The sequence below is a fragment of the Ovis canadensis genome, chromosome 17 (genome assembly GCF_042477335.2).
Source record: "Ovis canadensis isolate MfBH-ARS-UI-01 breed Bighorn chromosome 17, ARS-UI_OviCan_v2, whole genome shotgun sequence".
NCBI classification, from domain to species: domain Eukaryota; kingdom Metazoa; phylum Chordata; class Mammalia; order Artiodactyla; family Bovidae; genus Ovis; species Ovis canadensis.
In genome coordinates, this window is record NC_091261.1 from 79,029,658 (window position 1) to 79,055,442 (window position 25,785).

General features: G+C 51.8%; 2 protein-coding genes across 13 annotated transcripts in view; one reads left to right on the forward strand and one right to left on the reverse strand.

Moving 5' to 3' along the window:
* Positions 1-1,651: 1,651 nt before the first annotated feature.
* NEFH (neurofilament heavy chain) lies at positions 1,652-9,341 on the forward strand. The gene is made up of 4 exons (XM_069557209.1): positions 1,652-2,513; positions 4,325-4,524; positions 5,453-5,577; positions 6,715-9,341. The coding sequence occupies exons 1-4, from the start codon at positions 1,652-1,654 to the stop codon at positions 8,741-8,743; spliced, it is 3,216 nt and encodes a 1,071-aa protein (XP_069413310.1). The 3' UTR covers positions 8,744-9,341.
* An 8,260-nt stretch (positions 9,342-17,601) lies between these two features.
* The window catches only part of THOC5 (THO complex subunit 5), a 29,603-nt gene continuing 21,419 nt past the window's right edge, over positions 17,602-25,785 (reverse strand). For all 12 annotated transcript variants that reach the window (XM_069557229.1, XM_069557226.1, XM_069557220.1 and 9 more), the window contains 6 exons: positions 25,258-25,372; positions 23,775-23,878; positions 23,525-23,612; positions 21,355-21,470; positions 20,520-20,710; positions 17,602-17,799 (listed from right to left, as the gene is read on the reverse strand). In XM_069557229.1, the coding sequence (XP_069413330.1) occupies positions 17,736-17,799; positions 20,520-20,710; positions 21,355-21,470; positions 23,525-23,612; positions 23,775-23,878; positions 25,258-25,372 (678 nt within the window). In that variant the 3' untranslated portion in view covers positions 17,602-17,735. The remainder of the gene's footprint in view (positions 17,800-20,519; positions 20,711-21,354; positions 21,471-23,524; positions 23,613-23,774; positions 23,879-25,257; positions 25,373-25,785) is intronic.

Below are 25,785 nucleotides of genomic sequence, written 5' to 3' on the forward strand. Positions count from 1 at the left end.
AGAATTCCTCCCTCCCATCCCTCAAGGGGAAGGCAGAGGTTAATTAACCCCTTTGTCCCCAACAGAGAGTAGGCCCTGTCCTTGGTGCTGAAGCTCAGCTGCAGCACCACCCCCACTCCCAAGGCTCTTGACTGGAGTCAAACCCAAGACAAAGCTAAATATCAACAGCAGTGCAGGTCCCCCAAATACAAAGGCCCTCTTTTCTACCTGAATTAAGGCTTGTGGGGGTGAGCAGCTCTGGTACGCTGAAAGCTTCTCACCGCTTCTCTGGGTGTGAGAAGGGAGCCCAGTCATGACACCCACTTGTCTCTTGTGGGTGTGGGGAGAAATGACAAGTTGAAGCCGAGGAGATGGAGAGGGGAGAGGAAGAAAGGACTTCCGAGTTGTGGGGAAGTGGCTGCTATGTCCACGGGCAGTAGAATTCGTCTCCTCTACTGTTGCTGGAGACTTCCCAAGTCTCCAGGGGTCTCAAGTTGCAGCCTGACCTAGAGCAAGGTCTGTTCTTTGTACCGATGGGCAAACCGAGTGGGGGTGGGGGCAACATGTTCAAGGTCATTTGCCAGCAACTGTGGAACTGTCCTCGGTGTGCAGACCCTAGCCCGAGGGACTCCTGGCACCCCTGCTACCTCCCCCAACCTCACAACCAACTCACACCAGCTCTCCCAACTCCACGCCTCGTTCCCTGAAGTAGCCCCACTCTTGGTTCTTTGACCCTTGCACACTCTGCCTTCGCAGGGAACCCTCTGCCCACTTCACTGAGGGTCCTTCTTGCTGGGGCCGGTTTCAGGGTCTCCTGCCTCCTATCCTGAGGAGAACACTGCGCCCACCCCCAATCCAGGCTTCCCTTCTCTAGCCTCTGCAGTGTCTCCCACACCCCCAATTCAGGGCAGCCTTGCCGCCCCTCCCCAACTCCAGGTCGCCCTCCCCCTTTTCCGGCCGGTTGCCGAGTTCTTGAGCCCTCTCCTGGTGGCCTCTCTAGCAGCTAGGGGAACAGTTACCTCCATTCAGGGGTCTTCTATCTCTACTCTCTGTAGCGCCCACCAGGCCTCCATTCAGAAGTACTTTTCTCCTCCCCTATTCTGGGCGGGCTGCAGACACTGTGAGCTCCCTCTCCTGAGGGTCTAACTATCAGGGAAATCCTGTGCGTCCTATCACTCGGGGTCCTCATCCTACTGCGTCTCCCACCACCCCATCCCGAGGGCATCCTGCCCCATTCCCATCTGGTCTCCTTGCCCTCGCTCCCCCATTTCGGGCGCCTTCTCTCTTTTCGAACATAGTAGTAGGGTCTCGCCACCCGCACCCGGGGGGTCCCCGGCGGTCCACTCCGGGAGTCCTCTACCGTCTGACGCCCTCGGCGGGGTGGGGGCGCAGGTCTCCTCTGACGCTGCGTTGTCGATTCCCCTTCACTCCCAGGTTCCCCTGCCCCGCCCCTCTCACTGCGGCGGAGCCGGCCGGCCCCGGGCCGCTGGGGGAGGAGGCGGAGAGGGCGGGGCCCTCCTCCCCCCTCCCCCCCGCCCCGGACTGCTGAGGGGCTGGACCCCGCCGGGCTGCTATAAAAGGGCCGGCCGGCCCGGAGGTGCCGCAGTGTCGCCCGCCTCTTCCCAGCCTCAGGGCTCCTTCTCCGCCGGTGGCCGCACCCGCTCCGGCCACGATGAGCTTCAGCGGCGCCGACGCGCTGCTGGGCGCCTTCGCGCCGCTTCACGGAGGCGGCAGCTTGCACTATGCGCTGGCTCGCAAAGGCGGCGCGGCCGGAGCGCGCTCTGCAACCGGCTCCTCCAGCGGATTCCACTCATGGGCGCGGACCTCCGTGAGCTCCGTGTCGGCCTCCCCGAGCCGCTTCCGAGGCGCCGGGACTGCCTCCAGCACCGACTCGCTAGACACCCTGAGCAACGGACCGGAGGGCTGCATGGTGGTGGCGCGCAGCGAGAAGGAGCAGCTGCAGGCGCTGAACGACCGCTTCGCGGGCTACATCGACAAGGTGCGGCAGCTCGAGGCGCATAACCGCAGCCTGGAGGGCGAGGCGGCGGCGCTGCGGCAGCAGCAGGCGGGCCGCGCCGCCATGGGCGAGCTGTACGAGCGCGAGGTGCGCGAGATGCGCGGCGCGGTGCTGCGCTTGGGCGCGGCTCGCGGCCAGCTGCGCCTGGAGCAGGAGCACCTGCTGGAGGACATCGCGCACGTGCGCCAGCGCCTGGACGACGAGGCCCGGCAGCGCGAGGAGACCGAGGCAGCGACGCGCGCACTGGCCCGCTTTGCGCAGGAGGCCGAGGCAGCGCGCGTCGAGCTGCAGAAAAAGGCGCAAGCCCTGCAGGAAGAGTGCGGCTACCTGCGGCGTCACCACCAGGAGGAGGTGGGCGAGCTGCTCGGTCAGATTCAGAGCAGCAGCGCCGCGCAGACGCAGGCCGAGGCGCGCGATGCCCTCAAGTGCGACGTGACGTCAGCCCTGCGCGAGATCCGCGCGCAGCTTGAAGGCCACACGGTGCAGAGCACTCTCCAGTCCGAGGAGTGGTTCCGAGGTTTGCAGGCGCGGGGGGCAGGGAGGAGGGGCGCCCCCTGGTGGTCGGACATCGAGAGGCAGGGTGGTGTGACCTAGGGGGTCGGTGGAGTCGTCCTAGAGGGCTAGGTTGGATGGTGCGGTTGCTCAGGTTCCCCCAGCAAACGGCACGCCCCTTAGCTAAAAAACAGTTTTACTCTGGGTCTCTTGTAGGATACTCCCCGCCTCTTCCTCCCCACTCTAGGTTTTCCTTTGGCCTTCTCCAGGGTCCTTGTATCTGTCCTTCAATTCTTCGTCCTCTCTGCTCTTTCTCCCAAGTCAGGGTAACCCCCCCTACTGTGAGTCCCCCTTCCAACAGGTTCCCTCTACCGCTCCAAAGCGGTGCCGGCTTCTAGTCGTCGGGGCCGGGAGGTCCCTCATTGCCCTTCAAAGTAACATCCCTTCCCTGTCGAATGCTGCCCATCCCCCTCTTCTGCACACTGCAGGGGACCCCATTCTCCTGACACCTATCAGGCCTCTCCCGGCTACAGTCGGAGAGGGTGAGTCATTCTCACATTCTCTCTCCCCAGGAAGGCCATCATTACAACCAATTGGTGTGTGAGGCTGAAGGGGCCAGGGGGCCCCTAAATGTCCTCTCTCCCCTTCCTAAAAGCTGGGAGCCTCCCAAATCCATCTCCCTCCCCCACCTCCACGCCACCCTGAGTCAGCTAGGGTGCAGCTGCTGCAGCTCTGAAGCTATGTCCAACACCCGCAGGATGACTTTGACCCACACTTGCCCTCTCTGGTTTTCATTCCTTTTGGTGTTAGAAGGGGGATGGACCAACTGGGCTTCTTACCCTGGGGAGTTCCACGCTCCTTAAAACTTCTGCACTGTTCTTGGGAGAGGGCACAGAGGCTTCAGTGATTTTCAGAGAAGACTGTGACCCACAGTGGGTAAGAATCCTCACCCATCTGGATGGTCTCTAAGTCTCTGGAAGTGCTAGGAGAGAAAACCAGAAAAGCTGGGGTTTGGGTGCATGGCTTTTCCAGTTCCTGCCTCTCCTCTGCGGTAGCAGAACTACCCCTCCCCCATCTCTGCAGCAGCAAGGCTCCTCCCAGAGCAAACCTCCCTGCCCTCTTGGACTTCCATCCCAGGACTTCTGGATCACTCTTCTTCCTCCCCAACTCCTAAGACTCAGGTCCTGAGTATCATTATCTCAGGATTCAGCATGCTCACTGTCAGGAGGTTCACACTAGATCTCCAGACCCACTCTGGCCCCTGAAGCCTTCTGGGAACCTGCAGCCTGTTGCTCACAGGAGCCAGGGTGTGGCTGCCATAGGCACAGGGGCTCCTGTACTAGAGAACGCACAGCCAGGGGGAGGAAGGGGCAGAGGAGCTGGCACACGGGCCCCAGACTCCACAGGGATCTGGGCTCTGCTGGGGCTGCATGGTTCCCAGAGCCCTAGTGCCTCTAAAGGTCATAGGCTCATTGATTTGTTCAACCCCAAGCTAGAGGTTAAGCTCCACGGGCCAGGTTTCATAACCCCCAGCACTGGGGAGCTGAACCAGGAGGGCCAGAAGAAATAGGGCCTTCTATTGCTGTGCAGGACCTGAGGCCTGCATCTGGGGAGTCAGGGCGTGATCTTTGGAGCCAGATACACACTAGATTTGAACCCCAGTCCTGCTGCTCAAGCTGGCCTGCTGGCCTTGGGCAGTGTCATTGGCCTGCCACAAAGGACAGGAGGAGTGAAGCACCCACAGTAGCCCCTGGCACTCAGGAGGCCCTTCACCGTGTGTGGCCCCTTCCAAACCCAGCTGTGTCTAACCCTGTGCCCTGCCCCTCTCTCCCCCAGTGAGGCTGGACCGACTGTCTGAGGCAGCCAAGGTGAACACAGACGCCATGCGCTCAGCACAGGAGGAGATATCTGAGTACCGGCGCCAGCTGCAGGCCAGGACCACAGAGCTGGAGACGCTCAAAAGCACCAAGGACTCGCTGGAGAGGCAGCGCTCTGAGCTGGAGGACCGTCACCAGGCTGACATCGCATCCTACCAGGTGGGCAGGGGTGGGGCAGAAAGCCAGACCACCTCACCTGGCTGGGTGACCCTGGACAAGTCACTGTCCCTCTTTGAGTAGAGAGCATAGGCCTTAGAGTCAGACAGGCCAGGGGTACCTGTATGTCTTTCTAGCTGTGTGACCCTAAGAAAGTTATCCGCCTCTCTCTGTGACTGAATTCTCTCAGTGCAATTTTTTTAAAAAAGCCTCCTTTGCAGAGCTATGAAGATTAGAGAGATGAACTTCTCATGAGATGAGTGAGAGATGGCAGAGTCTTGGTCATGCTGGGTGTTCAGTAAACAGTAACCAGTGTCTGAGTGAGGACAGCCTAGGAAGGCCTCAGTAGATACCTCCCGCTAAAGATAATGATTGAAAGAAAGTGTCTAAAAATTCTTTTAGAGAACTTATTATACAAGCAGTATGTGGTTATTGTAGAAAAAGAGGTTGCTTTTTACTCAGCCATGATGGTTTACTTTAAGCAGTGGCTCAGTGGGCTCAGGGTCGGGGAGAAGCTTCAGCTCGTGTTTAGCATGTTTCTGGGTATTGTCTCAGTCATCAACGGCAGTTGCTTCCCGAGCCTTTAATATGCAGGTGCTTTGGAGCACTGGGCAGACAATAGGGAGCCAAAGCAGACAAGTTCCCACTGAGCCCTTTCTAAGCTTAAGATCTGTAAAAATTCACCCGCCATCCCACTGACCTGTGATAGCCACAGTCGGTGTCTGGCGTGTTTCATTCCAGAACACTCCCCAGGCTGAGGTTATACACACAGCGGGATGTTTGTTCCAGGTCCATAAATGAGGTCCCAAAGCTTTCGCAAGGTCGGGGCTGGCCCGGACCGCACTGAGTTTGCGGAGCCTGCTCCAGCCTTGCTGGTGGCAAGGGCCCCATGGTGACTGACGGTGACGCATGTGTGACTTCTCCTCCCCAGGAGGCCATCCAGCAGCTGGATGCAGAGCTGAGGAACACCAAGTGGGAGATGGCGGCCCAGCTCCGAGAGTACCAGGACCTACTCAATGTCAAGATGGCTCTGGACATTGAGATCGCTGCTTACAGGTGAGGGGGCCGGGGGCCTTTGGGTGGTGGGAGCCCTTGTGTTCTCAGAAGGAGAAGCCTTGGATTTTAAGCTCCACAGTGAGGTAGCCTGCTGTCTTAGAGACCAAAAAAAAAAAAAAAATTTTTTTTTCTTACTATCATGAAATGTATACAGCATAAAATTTACCTTTTAGCCATTTTAAAGTATACGGTTCAGTGGCATTAAAACTATTTACATTGCTGTCCAGTCATCACCATCATCTACCTCCAGAACACTTTCCGTCTTCCCACACTGAAATTCGGTGCTCATTAAACCATAACTCCCTGATCCCTTCCCTTCCTTCCCCCAAGTCCTGGCCACCACTGTTCTGCCTTCTGAGAGGCAAATATCTTGAGAGTGACTTAGAGGGTCTGACAGTGATTTAGAGGGTTAAAGCTCCCTACCCTCTTCTCAGATTCAGCCAGCCAGAGGCCTGTCTTGGGAGAGAAAGGAGGGCCTTGAGTTGTCAAGGACCTTTACAACTCTACCTCTTAAAGAGATTCTTTTCATTCATTATTTCATGGAAACCACCCTCTAAGGTAGAAACTCTTAATGACCCTGTTTTTACCAATGAGGAGACTGAGGCTTGAAGAGTTTGAATGGCTTTGCTAATAAGGTCACAGTTCTAGTGGGTAGGAAAGAGCAGAAACTCTGCCCCTACTCTATTCCTAAAATTCAAAGGATGAGAATATAACAACAGACCCTTGAAATTCAAATGGGAACATTCTAATACCTTTAAAGCCCAGGCTTATAAATGTGGAATTTCTTGCTCATACTCCCCCCTTTCCCTTAAACAACATTTTGAGGGACAATACATGTAAATTTTGTTAATATAGGCGTTCTCTCTTAAGGGCCATTTTTCAGAGGAAAAAAAGTTTTACAAGTGGTAGCCTTAGCTGAATTAAAACAAGAGCAATGCCACTGGGGTACAGATTCTGGGAGTCCTTGGGATGATCTGCTAGTGACCTCCTCCAGTCTAAGTGCCCACCATTCACATCCCTTCTTCCACCAACCTATGTATCACTACACACAGGGGTCTTCGGAGTAACTCAGGAAGCCCCCTGCCTCAGTGACCGACCTTGAGTTCGCAGTAACACGTTTCATTATCCATTCTGCAGAAAACTCCTGGAAGGCGAGGAGTGTCGGATCGGCTTTGGCCCAGGTCCTTTCCTCCTTCCAGAAGGACTCCCCAAGATCCCCTCCGTGTCCACTCACATCAAAGTCAAAAGTGAAGAGAAGATCAAGATGGTGGAAAAGTCAGAGAAGGAAACTGTGATTGTGGAGGAACAGACAGAGGAGGTCCAGGTGACGGAGGAAGTGACTGAAGAGGAGGAGAAAGAGGCCAAAGAGGAGGGAGGAGAAGAAGCAACACGGGCTCCCCCAGCAGAAGAGGCCGCATCCCCAGAGAAGGAGGAGGCCAAGTCCCCAGCCGAGGCCAAGTCCCCTGCGAAGGAGGAGGCCAAATCCCCAGAGAAGGAGGAGGCCAAGTCACCAGCTGAGGTGAAGTCCCCTGAGAAGGCCAAGTCCCCCGTGGAGGCCAAGTCCCCAGAGAAAGCCAAGTCCCCCGTGGAGGCCAAGTCTCCAGAAAAGGCCAAGTCCCCAGAGAAGGTCAAATCTCCAGTGGAGGCCAAGTCCCCAGAGAAGGAGGAGGCCAAGTCCCCAGAGAAGGCCAAGTCCCCAGTGGAGGCTAAGTCCCCTGTGAAGGAGGAGGCCAAGTCCCCAGAGAAGGCCAAGTCCCCAGTGGAGGCTAAGTCCCCAGAGAAGGCCAAGTCCCCTGTGAAGGAGGAGGCCAAGTCCCCAGAGAAGGCCAAGTCCCCAGTGGAGGCTAAGTCCCCTGTGAAGGAGGAGGCCAAGTCCCCAGAGAAGGCCAAGTCTCCAGTGGAGGCCAAATCCCCAGAGAAGGCCAAGTCTCCTGTGAAAGAGGAGGCCAAGTCCCCAGAGAAGGCCAAGTCTCCTGTGAAAGAGGAGGCCAAGTCCCCAGAGAAGGCCAAGTCTCCTGTGAAAGAGGAGGCCAAGTCCCCAGAGAAGGCCAAGTCTCCTACGAAGGAGGAGGCCAAATCCCCAGAGAAGGCCAAGTCTCCTGCGAAGGAGGAGGCCAAGTCCCCAGAGAAGGCCAAGTCTCCAGTGGAGGCCAAGTCCCCAGAGAAGGTCAAGTCTCCTACGAAGGAGGCCAAATCCCCAGAGAAGGCCAAGTCTCCTGCGAAGGAGGAGGCCAAGTCCCCAGAGAAGGCCAAGTCTCCTGTGAAGGAGGAGGCCAAGTCCCCAGAGAAGGCCAAGTCTCCTGTGAAGGAGGAGGCCAAGTCCCCAGAGAAGGCCAAGTCTCCTGTGAAGGAGGAGGCCAAGTCCCCAGAGAAGGCCAAGTCTCCTGTGAAGGAGGAGGCCAAGTCCCCAGAGAAGGCCAAGTCCCCAGTGGAGGCCAAGTCCCCAGAGAAGCCCAAAAGCCCTGTGAAGGAGGAGGCCAAATCCCCAGAGAAGGCCAAGTCTCCTGTGAAGGATGAGGCCAAGGCTCCTGGGAAGGAGGTCCCAAAGAAGGAGGAGGCCAAGTCCCCTGTGAAGGAGGAAGAAAAACCCCAGGAGGTGAGAGCCAAAGAGCCCCCAAAGAAGGCAGAGGAAGAGAAAGCTCCAGCCATACCCAAAGCTGAGGAGAAGAAGGACAGCAAGAAAGATGAGGTGCCCAAGAAGGAGGCTCCAAAGCCTGAGGAGAAGAAGGAGCCTGCTGTAGAAAAGCCCAAAGAACCCAAAGCTGAAGCCAAGAAGGAAGAGGCTGAAGATAAGAAAAAAGCAACCACCCCAGAGAAGGAGGGTCCTGCCAAGGGGAAGGAAGAGGCCAAGCCTAAAGAGAAGACTGAGGTGGCCAAAAAGGAACCAGATGATGCCAAGGCCAAAGAACCCAGCAAAGCAGCAGAAAAGCCAAAGAAAGAAGAGACGCCAGCAGCACCGGAGAAAAAAGATGCCAAGGAGGGGAAGGCCGCAGAAGCCAAGAAGCCTGAGGAGAAACCCAAAACAGAGGCCCAAGCCAAGGAACCTGGCAAGGAGGCCTCCACACCCGGGAAAGCCAAGGCTGAGAAATCCTCCAGCACAGACCAGAAAGACAGCAGACCTGCAGAGAAGGCTGCAGAAGATAAGGCCACCAAGGGGGAGAAGTAAGGCAGGGAGAAGAGATCGTTCAGAGCAGCCAAAGAAACTCAGGGGGGTCTGGGAGCTCAAGGGTCAGCATCACAAATTTTCACTTTTTTCTCTCTTTTAAGAAGAAACTCTGCTTAGACAACAGGCCCTCCTTCACCAAACAGGAATTTCTATTAGCAATATGTTAGCAAGAGAGGGTCCTCCCAACTCCCAGCCCCATGGCCCAAACCCTCCCTAGGCGATGGGCAATTATGTTATGATAGCTTATGTAGCCGAATGTGATATATGCCGAATGCCACACGTAAACACTTGACTATACAGACTGCCCCCTCCTCTCCAAATAAGTGCATTTATTTCCTGTATGTGCAACTGACAGATGACCGCAATAATGAATGAGCAGTTAGAAACACATTATGCTTGAGATGTCTTAACCTATTCCTGAATGCCTTCTATTTTCCAAAGGGGTGGTCGAGTCCTTGCCTAAAGCTCTCTGTCCCGGAAGAGCTGCAGCAGGTGGGGCTGGGCGCTGACCACTGTACCACGCCAGGGCGCACTTTTCCACTGGAGTCCTCTTTCAATTGCTTCTGTGCAATAAAACCAAGTGCTTATAAAATAGAAATGTGACTGTTGTCATTTCTTCTTCTCCCCTGGACGGGCTGGGGGATGGGCAAGGGAGGTCTTAATTTTACACCTGAGAATGCACAGGACTGGGAGGGAACAGGAAATCTTGTGCACGTCCGGGACTGGTTACGAGGCTGCTCTCAGGCTATTTCCTGGGTACACACCCAGGCACTGCTCAGTGCTTTGAAATCTTATAAACAGGTGGCCTGCTGTGGGGTTTCTCCACAAGATCCATGTGCCACCTACATAAGCATCTGGGTATCTTATAAACATGCAGACTCCTTCATTCCACCGACCTCTGAATTAGTATCTGAGGGGTTGGCCTGGGACACTGCAGGCTTCACCGACTCCCACTTGGTTCTAATGTACACTGAAGTCTGGGGACAGGTGAGGTCCTGGGGACATGGAGCCATCTATTTAAGAGCTCTGCACATGTCCTTGTTTTGTAAGGAGGGATGAGCTTTCTGAATGAGGGGCTGTATGTAGCTAATTCACTTGTACTGAAGACTACAGTCACCACTATTGGGAACAATTTGTTAACAGTCGCCTAATTGCACTCCAACATGCTTCTCTGGACATGCTTTTGAAACCTGCAGTGCTCATGTGGATTTATGTGGGGTCTTCAGTGTAAAAATTTGACCTCGTGACTTACTTCTAATAACTAGAATATGGCAAAGTGATAGGATGTCATTTCTGAGAGTAGATTACAAACAGATTCTGGCTTCTGTTTTGCTTGTTCTCCATTGCTCTCTTACCTGGTCATTCTGCTGGAAGCCAGCTGCCATGTGGTAAGCTGCTCTGGGGATAAGGCTTCAGAAAGCCAGGAGAGGAAAGAGCCAATAGCCAGTGAAGAACAACGGTCCTCAGAACAACAAGAAACCGAATCCTGCCAACAACCACGCTGTCGAATGTGGACAAAGATCCTCCCCTGCTGAGCCCCAGACTACACCCTGATTGTAGCTTTCGGAGAGGCCTTAAGGAAGAAGTGCCCAGCTAAACTGCACCTGGATGATAGATGTCTGCTGCTTTAAGCCACTAAGCTTTGGAGCAATATGTTACATAGATAATACGGCTTTGACATCACAGGGAAACATGATACGTATTAGAGTTACAATGGCTCTCATGAATCATTGTCTCAGCCAATGTCTACAGAAGACACGAAGGGACTGGTCCAGACTAGAATCCAGGTCATCAGTTTCGGTCACCACTTACTGGGCATCCCCCAGGACTGGCCTCTGGACTACACATTTTATGTCCACTGTCTAATAAAAGAGCCCAGTTTAGCAAGCGCTGTTAAACTTGCATTTCTTAGTCGAGGAATCTGAGGCTTAGAGAAGCAGACCTTGCCCAAAGTCCAGAACCAGGAAGAGGTGGTGCATGGATTTAAATTCAGGCCTGTCTGAGCACAGAACCCAGGCTCATCCTTACTCAGTGGTCCAGCTGCCGTCCTCTCTGGGGACAGGCTACATGGCCACCCCTAAACCAGGTGCTGGAGGTATTTAGATGGTCTCCTTCTCATGGTGGCCCCAAGTGGCACAGGCAGAGCAGAAGGACCTGACCATGATGCCCTCTCTCTTCTGCTGTTGGCCAGAGGCCTCTTTCCACTCCTGGCCTTTTGAAGGCTTATCCTCAGAGCACCTTACCACATGGCAGCTGGCTTCCAGCAGAATGACCAGGTGAGAGCAAGGGAGAACAAGCGAAACAGAAGCCAGCATCTTTTTAATCTACTCTCAGAAATGACACGGACATGCTCCCAGTGCTGTAGGCAGGAGTCACAGGTCAGACACCAACCAGACAGACTTTAACCATCTGCCAAACAAAATCACCCTGCCTCCGGGAGTATAACAAACCTTAGGAAAAACTGATAGAGTCAATTTGCTATGGAATTGCTTGTCAGACGTTAGCGGCCTGGGGGACACGGGTGGAATGTGGACGGAGCTGACTGCTTTAGGATGTGCCCTTCCTGCTGGCTAGCTGTTAGCTCTGCAGACACAGCTGGGTTGATGAAAGTCATCCCTAGGGAGACTGTTTCAGAAAGGAGAGGTTAGGTTCTGTCTGTAACGATAAACAACTACATCTCACTGGCTTAACACAAAAGAAAGCATCTTACTCACTCACGCTATGCACCCCTGGGTGGGCTGGCACAGGTCTCTGTCCATGGTAGGTCGCTCACGGACCCAGCTAACAGGGGATCCATCTAGACCCAGGCTTCCAAGTTCACTGAGGCAGGGGTGAGCGGATGTGGCAAACCAGGCACGGGCTCATTCTTCACGCTTGTACCCATAAGTGATACAGGTCTCATCTGGCAACATTTCATGGGCTAAAGCAATCCACGTGCTTTTATCCAACATCAGAGTGGGTGGGAAGAGTCGTCCTACCGAGTGTGGAGGAGGACAGTGGGAATTCTTTTAGGGGAAAACAAACTAGTTTAAGTAAAATACTTGCTACTGATATTTAATAATGATTCATATAACGTTAGCTTACATAACCAAGCAGTTCAAGAAGGCTGACTTGTTTCACATACAGCTAGATCCAAGGGGGATTCTCAAGTGATGTCCCCAGGATGCTGATACTTGTTTTCCATCTCTCAGCTGTCTTCCTCTACAGAGGCTTCATTCTCAGGCAGGACTTCTCCAAGTGATCTCTAGAAGCTTCAGGCTTACATCCCATCTGCTTAGTAAACTCTGGAGGTCAGGGTTAGGGGTGGGAAAAACTCATTTTCAACATTCCAGGAAAAGTCCAGGGTTTGTTCTTATTGGGTCCCTCAAACTGAAACTTAAGAGTTTGGGAGGTGTGTTCTGAAAGGAAATTAAAGGACTGTTAACAGGAGAAACCTGGGTGGGGAAGATCCTATGGAGAAGGGAATGGCTACCCACTTGTCTTCTTGCCTGGGAAATCGGATGGACAGAGGAGCCCGGCGGGCTACAGTCCATGGGGTCCCAAGAGTGGGGCACAACTGAATGACTGACCCTTCCACTTTTGCACTTCACCAGAAGGAAAAGGGGTGGATGTTGGGCAGCAACAACGATAAACGTCCACAGTGCCTTGAGCGCTTGTGGCAGAAGATCCAAACAAGCAGTAATACCCAGTCATCCGTGGGTGTGCAGAGGATCCTGAACTTTCTGGAACTAACGGTTGGAAAAGAAATTGAAAAAATTTTCCAGGAAGGCAACCTAATGAAATGTATCAAAAATCTTAAAAGGTTAGATACTATAATGAAAGCATGCCACTTTCAGGAAGGTATCCTAAATAAGCAGGTACAGAAATCCTAAAAATACAAAATAAATTCACTTTATGTTTTAGAAAAATGAAAAACATTTGAATATACAAATCATAGGAGATTGGCTAAATAAGTTACGCCTATGTTAGTAAATGTGTGGCAGGAAAAAAGAAAATAAGTTTAAAATTTTAACAGTAATTTGCTTCGGGCTTCCCTGGTGGCTCAGTGGTAAAGAATCCGCCTGCCAGTGCAGGAGACAGGGTTTTGATCCCTGGTCCAGGAAAGACCTCACAAGCTGAGGAGTAAAGAAGCGCACACACAGCAACTACCGAGGCTGCGCTCTAGAACCCAGGAGCCACCACCACTGAGGCCTGTGCCCTAGAGCCGGTGCTCCTCATCGAGAGAAGTCATCCCCCAAAGCCTGCAACTAGACAGCAGTCCCTGCTCTGTGCAACTAGAGGTGAGCCCGAGCAGCAGCAAAGACCCACATAATAAAAAAAAAAAAGTAAAAAGTGATTTACGTCAATGACCGAACACGTTACCTACAGAACACGCCATGCAACAGCAGAGTACACCTTCCTTCTCCAGTACACATGGAACATTCTCCAGGACAGACCATGTATCTTAGGCCATAAACAAGCCTCAGTAAAGTTCAAAGGACTGAAAATGGACAAAGTATGCTTCCTATCACAACAGAATAAAATTAGCAACTAGTAAGAGAAAGAAATTTGGGAAAGTCATAAATATGTGAAAATTAAATAAAACACTCCTAAAAAGCCAAAAGATCAAAGAAGAAACTGCCAGGGAAATTAGAAAAAGCTCTGAGATGAATGAAAATGAAGATAAAACATATGGAAATAAATTGGACAGAGCTAAAGCAATGCTTAGAGTGAAACTTACTAGTTGTAAATGCCTCCATTTAAAGAGAAGAAAGATCTCAAGTCAATAATCTAATTTTCTACCTTAAGACAATGGAAAAAGAAGATCAAACTAAACCGAATGCAGGATTTGAGTAGAAACGAATGAAACAGAATTGAAAAATAAGAAAAATAATCAATGAAGCCAAATATTTGTTCTCTGAAAGATCAACCATACTGACAAACCTGTAGCTAGACTGATGAGGAAAAAAAGAGAAAAGACTCAATTATTAAAGGCAGTACTGAAAGACAGAACATCAACACTGTCTTCACAACAAGGATTAGTAGGGAATGCTGTGAGCAACTGTATGTCTGCTCATTAGATAATTTAGAGTAAGTGAACAAATTCCTAAAAAAGACATAACTACTGAAAACTGATTCAAGAGGAAACAGAAAATCTGAATAGACACGCTTACAAGTAGAGCAAGGCATCACGTAATGAATTACAAATTAGCACTTTGAAAGGGAGAGGGAAATGGCAACCCACTCCAGTATTCTTGCCTGGAGAATTCCGTGGACAGAGGAGCCTGGTGGGCTGCCGTACATGGGATCACACAGATTTGGACACGCCTGAAGCGACTTAGCATGCATGCATGCATTAAAGAAGGAAATGGCAACCCACTCTAGTATTCCTGCCTGGAGAATGCCAGGGACAGAGGAGCCTGGTGGGCTGCTGTCCATGGGGTTGCACAGAGTTGGACACGACTGAAGCAACTCAGCAGCAGCAGTACTTTGAAAACTACCCACAAGGAAAGGTTAAAGCTGATGGCTTCACTGATGAATTTACCAAACATTTAGAGAAGAATTAACACCAACCCTTCTCACATGTCCAAAAAGTAAAAGAGGAGGGGACACTTTCTAACTCATCTTTGGAGGTCTGCGTTACCCTAATGCCAAAGTCAAAGAACCACAGCAAAACCACAAACTAATATCCCTTGCAAAATATAGATATAAAAATCCTCAGCAAATGCAAAAAAGGCAAATTCAATAACATACTAAAAAAATTATACACAATGATCAAGTGAGATGATTCTACGTAAGAAAATCAATTAATATACCCCCTTAACAAAATGAAGGAAATGAAAAAAAAAATCAAGATGCACATAGTATATTTGTGGGCAAAAAAGGACCCAGCTGATCAGTCTGACACCAAGTTATACCTCTTGACCACCACAGTACTCTTGGCGTACTTGTGTTGCTGAAATGAATAAATGGCCCACCAAGAGTGCTGGCTTGAAGCTATGCTAGCCTGAAGCTATTCTTGTGGAAAGGGAAGCCTTGGAAGCAGACAAACCTTGCTGGGCTCGCACCTTGGGTGGGTAGTTAAAGAACCCTGTGAGCAATGGGCAAGTCATTTAACCCTCTGAGCCTGTTTCCTCATTTGTAAACATGTAGGGAACGTGTACGCTTGGCCATGTGTTGTAATTAAACAGGACAGTGAATGTAAAATCATGATTAGCACAGGGCTTGACTCAAAGTAGATGCCTGACACCTCTTTGATCTCAACAGAGAGGCTGCTGAATACCATGGAAAGGCCAGAGCTAGGGCTATGCAGACAGGGAGGAAAGTTCCTTTGGAAGCCTAGGCAGCTCTGCTTCATTCTGTGGGTAAGGTTTTTAGCTTTGTGATCAGCAGGAATGCTCTTAAAACAAAAGGGGTCTTTGGAGTATTTGCAGAGAAAACAATTGGCAGGGGACAAGCTTGGAAAAAGGGACAGGAGAGACTGGCAGGAGATACTGAGAAACCAAGAATATGGGTAGCAGCTTTAAAAAGGCAAGGACGCTGGGCCGAGTCCGAGGTGTAGGAGGATGACAGAAAGGGGCTGCTGTGTGGGATGTGGTCCAGCAAAGCTCCAGGCCAAGAGGGAAGCTTTGAGGTCCTCCCAAGCCAGGCCCCTTCCCCCTAATCTGCCCACAGGAGACAGATGGCTCGGTTCAGCAGCTCAAAGGGGCTGGATTGTCTTGGGCTTCTCACTAGTTTTGAAACCCTAATTCTTAAGGCCAAAGGATTCTTTTGTTCAGTTTGCTCCCTTGAAGAGGGGAAAACCTCTTCTAGAGGGTGACTGGCTCTGACATCTTCTGCCCAGGAAGCAGAGAGAGCCTCCTCCCAGCCCTCACAGGCTGTCTCTGCAACCTTGTCCCAGCTCTCAAGAGCCGAGCTTGTGTGCTGAGTCAGTCTGGCCACCTTCCAGTCGAGAACAGAGTGGAGGCTGCAATGCAGGGGCCATCAGAGGAACTATTTTTAGGCCCCATTTCAATCTTATTCAGCACAGGCGGTGAGATGCAAGGCTTGAAGGTGGCCAGACCGAGGGGGATGTCGGCGGCGATCGTCTCAGGCAAGTAGGTCGGGGAAAAGACAAAGAAATCTCAGTACAGGAGAGAAAGAAGTGCCCAGAGGTTATGCCGCTGTCCAAGAGGAAGAGGCACAAGAGGGGTGCTTCTTACAGGGAATCATTCCTGCATTACTAGAGGAGTCATGAGGAAAAATGCGGAAAGTGCAGTGACTTCCAAAAAGAGACTAGAACAAAGCGTACCTGGGGAGCTCGTTAAAAATACACTTCCCTGGCCCATCTGAGGTCAACTGAGTCCAAATATTAGAGTGGGGCGTGGGAATGTGTTTCTAATCGTTCCCAGGGTGGGTGATTCTCGCACACAATACAGTTTGAGGACCCGTGGGCTGGAAAGCATCTACCTCTGGAATTTAAAGGAATGATCCAGGCCGAGGGGAGGGAGAAGCCCCGGAGGAGCCTTCTCTCTTCACTGGGCTCAGGCTTCTGTCAGTAAAGAGCAGGGCCCCGGGGAGGCCAAGAACCTCCTAGGTTCTGCCTCAGAAAATCCTTGTCACAGGGATGCTCAGAGATCAGCTGAGAAGACAAGAGGAGACAGCTCTTATACCAGAGGTCCACAGTATCCAAGGGTAACTGGTAAAATTCCGTTTAGAGGCGCCCTTCCTGGTGGTCCAGTGGTTAAGATTTCACCTTCCAATGCAGGGGGTGCGGGTTCAACCCCTGGTTTTAGCGCGAAGATCCCATATGCCTTGTGGCCCAAAAGCCAGAACATAAAATAGAAGTTAAGATTGTAATAAAATCAACAAAGACTTTAAAAATGGTCCATATTGAAAATAATCTAAAAAAATTCCATTTATAGCGGAAACCAAACTTCAAAGTGTGTTATGGGAAGGAAAAAATCCATGTGATTGGGACTATCATGGCAAATAAGATTTAAGTATATCGATTTTTTTTATTGTTGTTAGATTTATGTATATTGAAAACTGCTAAGAGAACAGATCTCCAAAGTTCTTAGCCCCACACCCATCTCCCCCCTGCCCCATCTATGTAAGGTGATGGATGTGTTAACCTTATTGCAATAATCATTTCTCAATGTATCATGATCCCTCTGTACAACTTAAACTTACACAGTTATATGTCAATTATATCTCAATAAAGCTGGAAAAATAAAACTTTATTTCATTTTCTAATTAGTGAATTTTATACCTGCAACTCTATAATGATGCTTCAATATTTTTTTACATCTTTGTATCTTCTTAAAATAATTTTAATGGAGGGCGTTGCCTATTTCCTCAGGACTTCTCAATCCTGAGAATCAAACCATTATTTCCTGAGGTTCCTATCATGCCATCACCGTGAAGCCTCTCCTCTGGAGACACCTGCTCTCATGCTGCCAGAGCATCACTGGACAGCAGCTCTGCCTGAGATCCTGATATCACTCTCATCAGCTCCACGACACCCCACAAGATTCACAATGATTCTCTGGGACTATTTGCCTGTTTTCGCTGCGCTGTCAGATGTTTGTAACATCCACCAGCCAGGGCAATCTGGCCGCTGGAGACACTGACAGGGTGAGGGGCTGCGGGAAGAAGAGCTTTTGCTTTTTCTACTAGACTGCCTTTGGCTTCCCCTGCCACCCGCTAAGAGCAGGGACTTGGATGACAAACGTGAAGGCAGTGAGGGTCTGCTGCAGAGCCGGAGTCGTGCTCACTCTGCCGTTCCCGGCCAGCCAGAGAGCCATCCACACATGCGCGTTCACGCCACGCCCCGCTCCCACCTGCCCTTTCAGACCAAAGCCACCCCCTCTCCCCAGGGAGCCGCAGACAAAGGCCACTTGGTCAGGTGACATTTTAATAGGCTACAAATAGAAAACCTGTCCCGGGAGACTATCAAGAGCCACGTGTGCGCCGGAACCGGCAGCAGAGGCGCAGCACTCAGGGTCTGCGGGGAAGCAGGCCGCGCGCGACGTCAGCGATGGCTGAAGAACCCTTGAGGGTGGTTATATTTAAATGGCTTTATCCTGCTGGGACCCCTAGAGAAACAGGAGAAGGGAGGCCAGTTAACGCCATAGCTTCGGGCTGATACAGTGAATGCATCCACACAAGGGACTATACGAAGCTGTTAAGGGACAATACGAGACTGGTGTAAGGAAAGCACACTGCAGAACAGTGTGAAAGGGGTGACAGCGGTTCTGGAAAAGCGTCTTCATGTGCCCCCGAAGGCGTGACGTGCCCACACAAGCCCAGAAGTGCCCACTGACGACGGGCACTTTAGGGGACGGGGGCTTGGGCACCCTCACTGTTTACATTGTTTTCATGCAACAGTTTGTTGCTGTTTTTATGTTCAACAACAAACATGTTTTATTCATGTCTATGATTAAAAAAATATAACTTGAAAATCCTCTCTTGTAGGGAGATTCCCATGCAGGTAGGAGTTTATGTGGGAAAAGAATCTGTAGTAAGTGCCTGCCAAGGGCCTTGCGTTTGGCTACTTCAGAGATGCTATTTCTATCATTTCAAAGATTTTAAATGAAGATGCAGGCTTAGGGATGTGACCTACCTGATATTAGACAGTCAGAAAGTCTCACAGACCAAATTCAAAACCAGGTCTGATGCTAAAGCCTGCTGGCACAAGAGGCTAACAATCATAGCCAAAGCCTGGACCTTGTGACATTTAGGTGCTTCAGCTCGTCTTGGGCCCCTGGGCAAAAACTTCACACAGGGTCCTTTTCCACACAACTCCATGGTGAACAGTGTCCAGCTAAAGGGCCTCCTTCATCCTTCTGCCTGTGCCTGACACTCAGTGGTGACCAGAAGGTGACACCTTGGATCTTGGTCTGAGGGAGGGAGGGTGAGAGGCAGTGTAGGTGTTTGCCAGAGGGAGGAGATTTGTATATCTTTTTTTTTTTTTTTGCCACACTGCACAGAATGGACTTAAAGGAGGGCTTCCTCTGCCTGCACCGTGCTTGGCACTTGACAGGCTCCCCTGGTTTAATTTCATGCTCCCAACACCACCTGACTGGATACAGTTTTACTGATGAGGAATCTGAAGCTCAAGAGCTTCAGACCCTGATCACATAGGCAGCAGCTGCAATTTGAACCCAGGCTGTTCTGGCCCCAAAGTCTTTTCTTAAAATGATGTCATGAACCTTCCCAACACCAGAAGGGTACAGAGTCGAGTCAGGCAAATTGAGGCGTACAGCTGATGGAGACCCCACAGCCTGAAGGCAGCCAGCCCCGGGCAGAGCCAGACCTCGAGTCTCCTGCGGCCCAGGCCAGCCCTTTGCAGCCCAGGCCCTTGACCTGATCCCAGTGGTCAGGAGGACTCCACACAAGAACCTCACACCCCACGTCTCATCAGCCATGGAATTGACTGGATCTGGGCAGCCAAAGGAGCACCTTCCCAGATCAGTGACAGGCGAGCGCAGCCTGGGCAACAAAGCAGCTCAGGAAACGGGTCCTGTGGGAACCACTAGACGGCAGAGAACAGACAGTGGCCGGGTGAGAATTCCCACCCTGGAAATGTGCTACAGCACGCGGGGCGCGGGGAAGAGCTGAGGTCTCACACAGACAGGCCAGGGACAGCAAGTCCCAGAACACACCGGCACCTAGCCGTCAGCGCCACCTCGCAGCCACGGTGGGGCTGGAGCTGGTTATTATCAGCTAGCACAAGAAGCCAGGCCAGGTGGAGGTGCCAGACGGAGGCGGGAGGATGTGGGACAGCCTCCAGGGGCAGAGGCTGGCTGTGTGAGAAGGTGAAGGCAGGCAAGGCACCTTCCAGACTGTCAGAGAACACAGCGATATCCTCCTTGGATACACACTATAGCCCTTTGTGACACCATTCCTCGCCAGCCCCCTGCCCCAAAGGGAAGGGATGCCTGAGGAGTGTGGGCTCTGGGATTTTGAAACTGACTTGAAGAACAAGACCATGCGTTAAGGGATGAAAGGGAAGGAAAAGACCCGACACCAAAGTGGAAGGAAAAGCAGCCAGAAGTGCGAGGCGTGCAGACACACTAAATACCAAGCCGCCAGCGCCTGTGGGCATTTTCTGAGGCTCCGTCTGTGCCGAGATCCATTTTGGAAGGCCTACGTGAACTACCTCTGCTTTGTCATGAGTTAGAAGGTAATGCTTCCATTTCAGCCTTTGGGAAAGGCTCAGAGCTGAGCTGAAGTGGCTCTATGAGTCACCCAGATGATGAGTGGGACAGCAGAGGTCTGCACTGTGTGTGTTATTTCACAGCTGGCTCCTCTTTGACGCCCGACTGCCTACAGCTGTGATCCTCCTGGACGTGGGAGCCCTGTAGGGAGTACAGCAGACTCTGGGGACTGGTGGGAGACATGTCTAGTCTGTATACAGGCCTATAGCCTGCATCTATTGAGGACATCCCTGTGTTCTCTGTAGTTTACAAACTTCATTTGAATCACAAAAAACAAACCTACTGGCTCCCACAGAAAGCAGAGAAAGGGAAGTTTAGTCAAGTCCTCCTGCTCACACAGCATGAGGCCCACCTCTGGGGTGTATGTGTGATGAACAACTAACTGGACTGGGCTGGGCTGATAGGGCAGGGGCCCCAGGGCAAGTTTTAGGAAGGAGGAAGTGAGCTCTCTCCGGAAATCTGGCAGCAGGGTGTTAATTTCCACAGTGAAAGGAGACCAGAGCACCCGAGGACATGTGTGCCCTCTGTGCCAGGCTCTCTCTGCCCTGCGTCTCTGTGAGAGGCAGGGCTGGAGGTCCCGGGGCCCTGTCCCTCACCTGAAAAGCCGCAGACACATCTTCTCCTGGGGAAATTCCTTGGGCCCCTCCACGCTGTCGTCATGGCTCTCCGTCTCCAGGTAGACGTCCAGCAGCACGCACAGGCGCTGCAGCTGGTTGGTCAGGAGCTGGTGGCCAGGCCGCGGGCCGCACAGCTCCTTGCAGCACACGTTGACTTCGCTCTCCATGGCCTACGGGGGGGGGGGGGGGGTGCGGCAGAAGCCAGAAACTCAGCACCACTTGTAGGCCAGCTGGGTCTCATGGTTTCATGTGAACCGAGCCTGGGCCCCTGCAGATCAAGCCAGGCTGGCTTGTCCTGAGGCGCCCGCTCCTCAAGACAATGGAGTCTTCCTGATCCTGACCTGGAACATTTCCTGCCTTGCATGTCCACAGCCAAAAAGAGCAAGATGGACAGAGGAAGAATCTCAAGATCAGATCCAAATGGGAAAGTGTTAGGGTTCAAAGTGTGCTCCTCAGCTATGGAGTCAGATCCATGGGCATAACAGCAATTAACACGGGCAACGATTTCACACCCTGTCTCATTCCTGTGCATTTTACATTTCCGCATAAGCCTGAAACGACCTTTCAAGGCTGGTCTTTGTATTAGCCCTGTTTTATAAGCAGGGTGAACCTGTGGACCCCAGGCTAGTAAGGGGGGTCTGAGCCCTTCACTACACCTTGCAGTCTCTAGCACATTCTACAATCCCAGCAGCATCTGCCCTGGAACTTCGTCAATGCCCAAGCCCCCAGCTACCACCGGTTATGCCCCCCTCGCCCCCAACCCCGGCCCAAGGAGGCTCTCCCTGCTCCTCCCATCACCATCTGAGGACCTTACCCGAATATTGTCATCGTTGTTGTTGGTTTTCTCCCCTTTCCAGTTCAGACAGAGCTGGAAAATGGGTGGGATGGATGAGTAGCCAGGGTTCAGCACCACAGCAGCCTGGAGCTTAGCTGGGAAAGGTGGGGAGAGGAGGAAAACGCAGTTGAGCCGGCTTGCCAGCCACGACCACCTCCCTGCTGGAACCCTGAGGCCAGCTCTGTGTCTCACACTAGTCCAGGTGCTCAGAGCACATTCTGCTACCAACTTTTACTTTCCGCCTAGAAACTCCAAAGTGGTACTGTCAGGCTGCAGAAGGTGAGGTCCTGTGACTAGGCCTCAGGACACAGAGATGTGAGGAGTCCTGAGTCTGGTTAGCCCAGTTCTATTTACTACTTTGACAGAAGTCTGTTTTACCTGGCATTTATTTGCCAGCAGGTTAAGGATTTTCCCAGTGAAGGTGCCCTATCTGTTTTTTGTTTTCAACAGTATTATGTACTAGACATCACATTATAGTCAAATATATTTTCTCTATTCTGTTCTTTATTTTTATCTATTTTGTTACGTGAAGCTTTTTGATAACCAGCATTTACTGAGCACCTACTGTTTTCCGCGCACAGTGCTGAGCCGTTTTCACCCACATTTTATTTCATTCTGATAACGAGTCTCATCCCATTTCACAGTTAAAGAAACTGAGGCTCTGACAGAAACTTCCTAAAAATCATTAAACAGCCACAAAACAGCAGTGCTGAGTTTAACCAGAGCTACCTGGTGCCAAAGCTGTGTTCATAATCATTAAATGAGAAATTTGTATTTTTTAACATAATTATTTTTTCTCTGGTGACAGCCTTTGTCTTTTTCAATACGATACCCTCTCCATCAATGAGCTAAGTGCTTAGCCACCCTTTTCTCATTATTTATGGGGACGGAGAGAATGAACGCTCACCCACTAGTAATGCAAATAAATTAACAGAGAACAAGAGAGTACAGAATAAGATAACTCTACCCTGACAGTCGCAACATTTATTGAAAAGTGACATTTTACTGTTGTTTCTGTCATAATAGTTTTGAATGTATTTCTGGGTTGATCTCTTGTCCACCAATTTTTTTGTTTTTAACCCATACTATGAAATTGTTGTCCATTTATTCATTTAAAGTTCACTCTTAAATTTTCAAATTCTATTACAACACATCTAATAAAAATTTAAATGATCACATTCATCCTTTGTATGAATACAGGATATCTGTTATTTTTCCAAGCTCTGTTCCCCTCATCCAGGAAGCAAAAGTGATGTCTTCCAATGATTTCCCACCCTTGGGGCTTTGGAAATTTCTTGGATGCATAGTTTTCTGTGCCCTTAGAAAACAGCACTCTGCGTTGTTTAGGGATGAGGTTTGAGTATTTTTTAAAAGGAGAGAAGACAGGAAGTGAACGCAAAATTCCAAACAGCAGTCACCCATCACGAGGGTGAGAATGAAGTGGGATCAAGGAGCCGCCACTGTATCTGAAGTTATCTAATTTCCTCAGAATATTTCTAAAAACATGAAAAGTGAACACACGGGTAAAGAATCATGAACATCAAAGAGTGTAACCTTTCATTTCTCACACTATCTTGGAACTACAGACAACTCCCTCTGCCCTGCAGCCTTGGCACTGAGCCTCTGGGGTGGGCCAGATCCACAGAGGCTGGGGCTGGACGACAGCCCCATAGGCGCCATCGGGGTGGGTCCAGCTGGAAGCCCTGGCCGATCAGATGCCAGGACAGCGGTGAGGAATCAGAGCTCTCAATGCCTCCCCAAGTGAGCGCAGGGACTGCAAAGAGGGAGGAGAGTCCTGCACTTCACAGCTTTAGAGTGACAGCCCTACCTTGAAGAGAGAACGAGCAGTTCTCTGATTCTAAAGGGTGATGAAGCAAAAGGGCTAAGAACTCAGGCTCAGAGATCTGACTGGGTGTGTGACTGAGCATCATCTACAGAGCGGGTACGTCACCAGCACCGGACCGTGGTGACGATTAGCGGAGGACGGGACTGTTGCAGTACAAGTCCTGGCTGAACGCTGCCTCTCAGCCGAGACTGCTGAGTCCCCGAGGCAGGAGTCCAGATCTTTAGCTTCCTTGGGCCAGCTCCCAGGAAGGTTTGATTCTCAGCGGCTCCCCTCACCTAGAACCACTGTCGGCAGAGTGGTTACCTGTGCCCCTCTCCACAAGTGCCATGTAGTAGAGATTGGTGTCCCCGGCCAGTCCCGCCTCCACAATGTCTTTGGTGAAATGCAGCTCCTGGAAGTCACCAAGAAGGGGGAGGGTGAGCTGTTGGCGCCTCTTGTCAGACTGCCCCACCCTTCAGGAGGAGGAGCAGCAGAAAGGAGACTCGGGTCTGCAGTCCCCAGGACAGCAACAGTGGCCTGTCCCTGCCCCCCCCGCCCCCCCCACCACACCTACCATGTAGTCCTCATGGGCAATCGTCACCCACTTCACCAGGCGAGAGACGACCTTTGCAGGGAAGAGGTAGTGGCAGTCGCTGGTGACCGGGACAATGCCGTGCTCTAAGAGAGCAGGACAGAGGGCATCACAGGCGGAAATCGGCCGCCACAGCTGGGTAACCGGCACCCTCTGAAAGGCTCAGATGGCCCTGCCACCTGTCCAGGTACACTCGGTACTCAGGTCAACACGTGCCAGGAATGGAGGCACGTCAACCTGACCTTCGCCCAGCGCTCGTGCACGTGGCAGGACCCAGCCCCAGCATTCACAGCGCTTCATCCTTAAAGCAAACGAAAAACCCCCTGCCGCCAGAACCGACGAGGAGGCCTCTGTGGCAGTGACTTAATTAGATCAAATAGCCAAGAGGGCCGTTCTCGCAGCTGACCTTGTAGGAGGAAGGACTAGTCTTCTGTGCCAGTGCCTCTAAGGGAGAAGAGCAGCAGGGCTGCTCCAGGGTGAATTCCTGCTGGTGTTTCAATAAGCAAATATGCCAACATGGTACACGCTATCCAGGATGACAATCATCCAACCCCGGGACAAAACAAACTCCACAGTGCTGATGGGGAGTCTGGAGAAACCAGAGTCCACGTGGGGCCTCCAGATGGGTGCTGGGAACTCAAAGCCTTTCCTGACAGTGGCTCTTTTATTTATTTTTGATGTGGATCACTTTTAAGGTCCTTATTGAGTTTGTTATAATATGGCTTCTGTTTTGTTTTGGATTTTTGGCTGCAAGGCATGCGGGATCTTAGCTCCCTGGTCAGAGACAGAACCTGCAGCCTCTGCGATGGAAGGCGAAGTCTTAACCACTGGACCACCAGGGGAGCCCTGACAGTGGCCTTTTTCAGGCTGGAAAGATCTTAACCCTCCCCCACTGGTGCCTTGCACCCGACAGGCTGTGACAGGTGTTCACAGAACGAATAAAAGAGAAGCCCCTATGTGGCCACCATCTTGGTCAAGGGCGCATCAGAACCACTTGGGAGCTTACGGTGAACCCCGGGCTCAGCCCCGGCATGGAGGATGTCAGCTCAGGGGTCAGGGGAGGGAGGAGGTGTGGGTTACTGGACCACTGTATTCAAGCAAGCTGAGCACAAGCTCCACAGAAGCAGGGCTCTGTCTTGTGCTCGTGGCTCCTTCCCCAGCACTATACTGGAGACCCCGAGTGAATGAGGTTCCTGTTAAAATGCACAGTAAAGTCTGCCACGCGCTGACCTAGCACAAGTGCTCCCAACCAATCTAGTAAGTTGGGGCCCCAAAAGGCTTTGGGCGGGCCGAGACAGCCTTGTAGCCCTGTGGGGAGCTCACACCTCTGCCTGGCGGCCTAGAGCTCTCCCCAGTGGCCCAGCTGACTTTGTCATCAGGATTCCAGACGTCTGAGCGCAGGGCTCCGTGCTCTTTGTGCTTGTGCTGAGCGGCTCAGGCCACAACTCTGACTAACACCACTTACCCAGGGAGGCAAACTGCTTGTGGAGGGCAAGGCGGGACTGCACCCTGGTCTTCAGCAGTTTCATGGTGGTCTCCATGTGACTGGCGCTCAGTGAGTGGTCTGTGATCACAGTGTGCTGTGGGTGGCAGAGCACAGCACACGCGTGAGTGCTCTCTGTGCCCTCCTCCTGCCACCCCTCTCCCAGGGCCTGCCTGCCCGTGGCGGCCAGGAGCACCCACGTCCTGGCGTAGATGTCTTCTGGGGTAGCAGGGTCTCCCTGAAGTGGGGCCAGAGACCGAGTCCCGGCGGGAATGATTCAAGCTGCCAGGATCTGGAGAGGCTGGGGGAAAGGAAGGCTTCTGCTGAGGTGCCCGTTGCCCTGGGGTTCATTTCTGGCACCTTCGTACATAAGACCAAGGGGTAGCAGCACCGGGAGCCATGGGATACGCAGGGCAAGGATCCAAGTTACTTTGACCTGGGGGGGTAATAGGCTCAGGGTGAAAGCAAAAGACACCTGAACACTTGGAGGCCTTGGACACTTTAGAGTGA

Coding starts and splice junctions, on each gene's coding strand:
- NEFH (XM_069557209.1), top strand. CDS start 1,652: ATGAGCTTCAGCGGCGCCGACGCGCTGCTGGGCGCCTTCGCGCCGCTT. Junction 2,514..4,324: donor GTCCGAGGAGTGGTTCCGAG/GTTTGCAGGCGC, acceptor TCTCTCCCCCAG/TGAGGCTGGACCGACTGTCT. Junction 4,525..5,452: donor CTGACATCGCATCCTACCAG/GTGGGCAGGGGT, acceptor TCTCCTCCCCAG/GAGGCCATCCAGCAGCTGGA.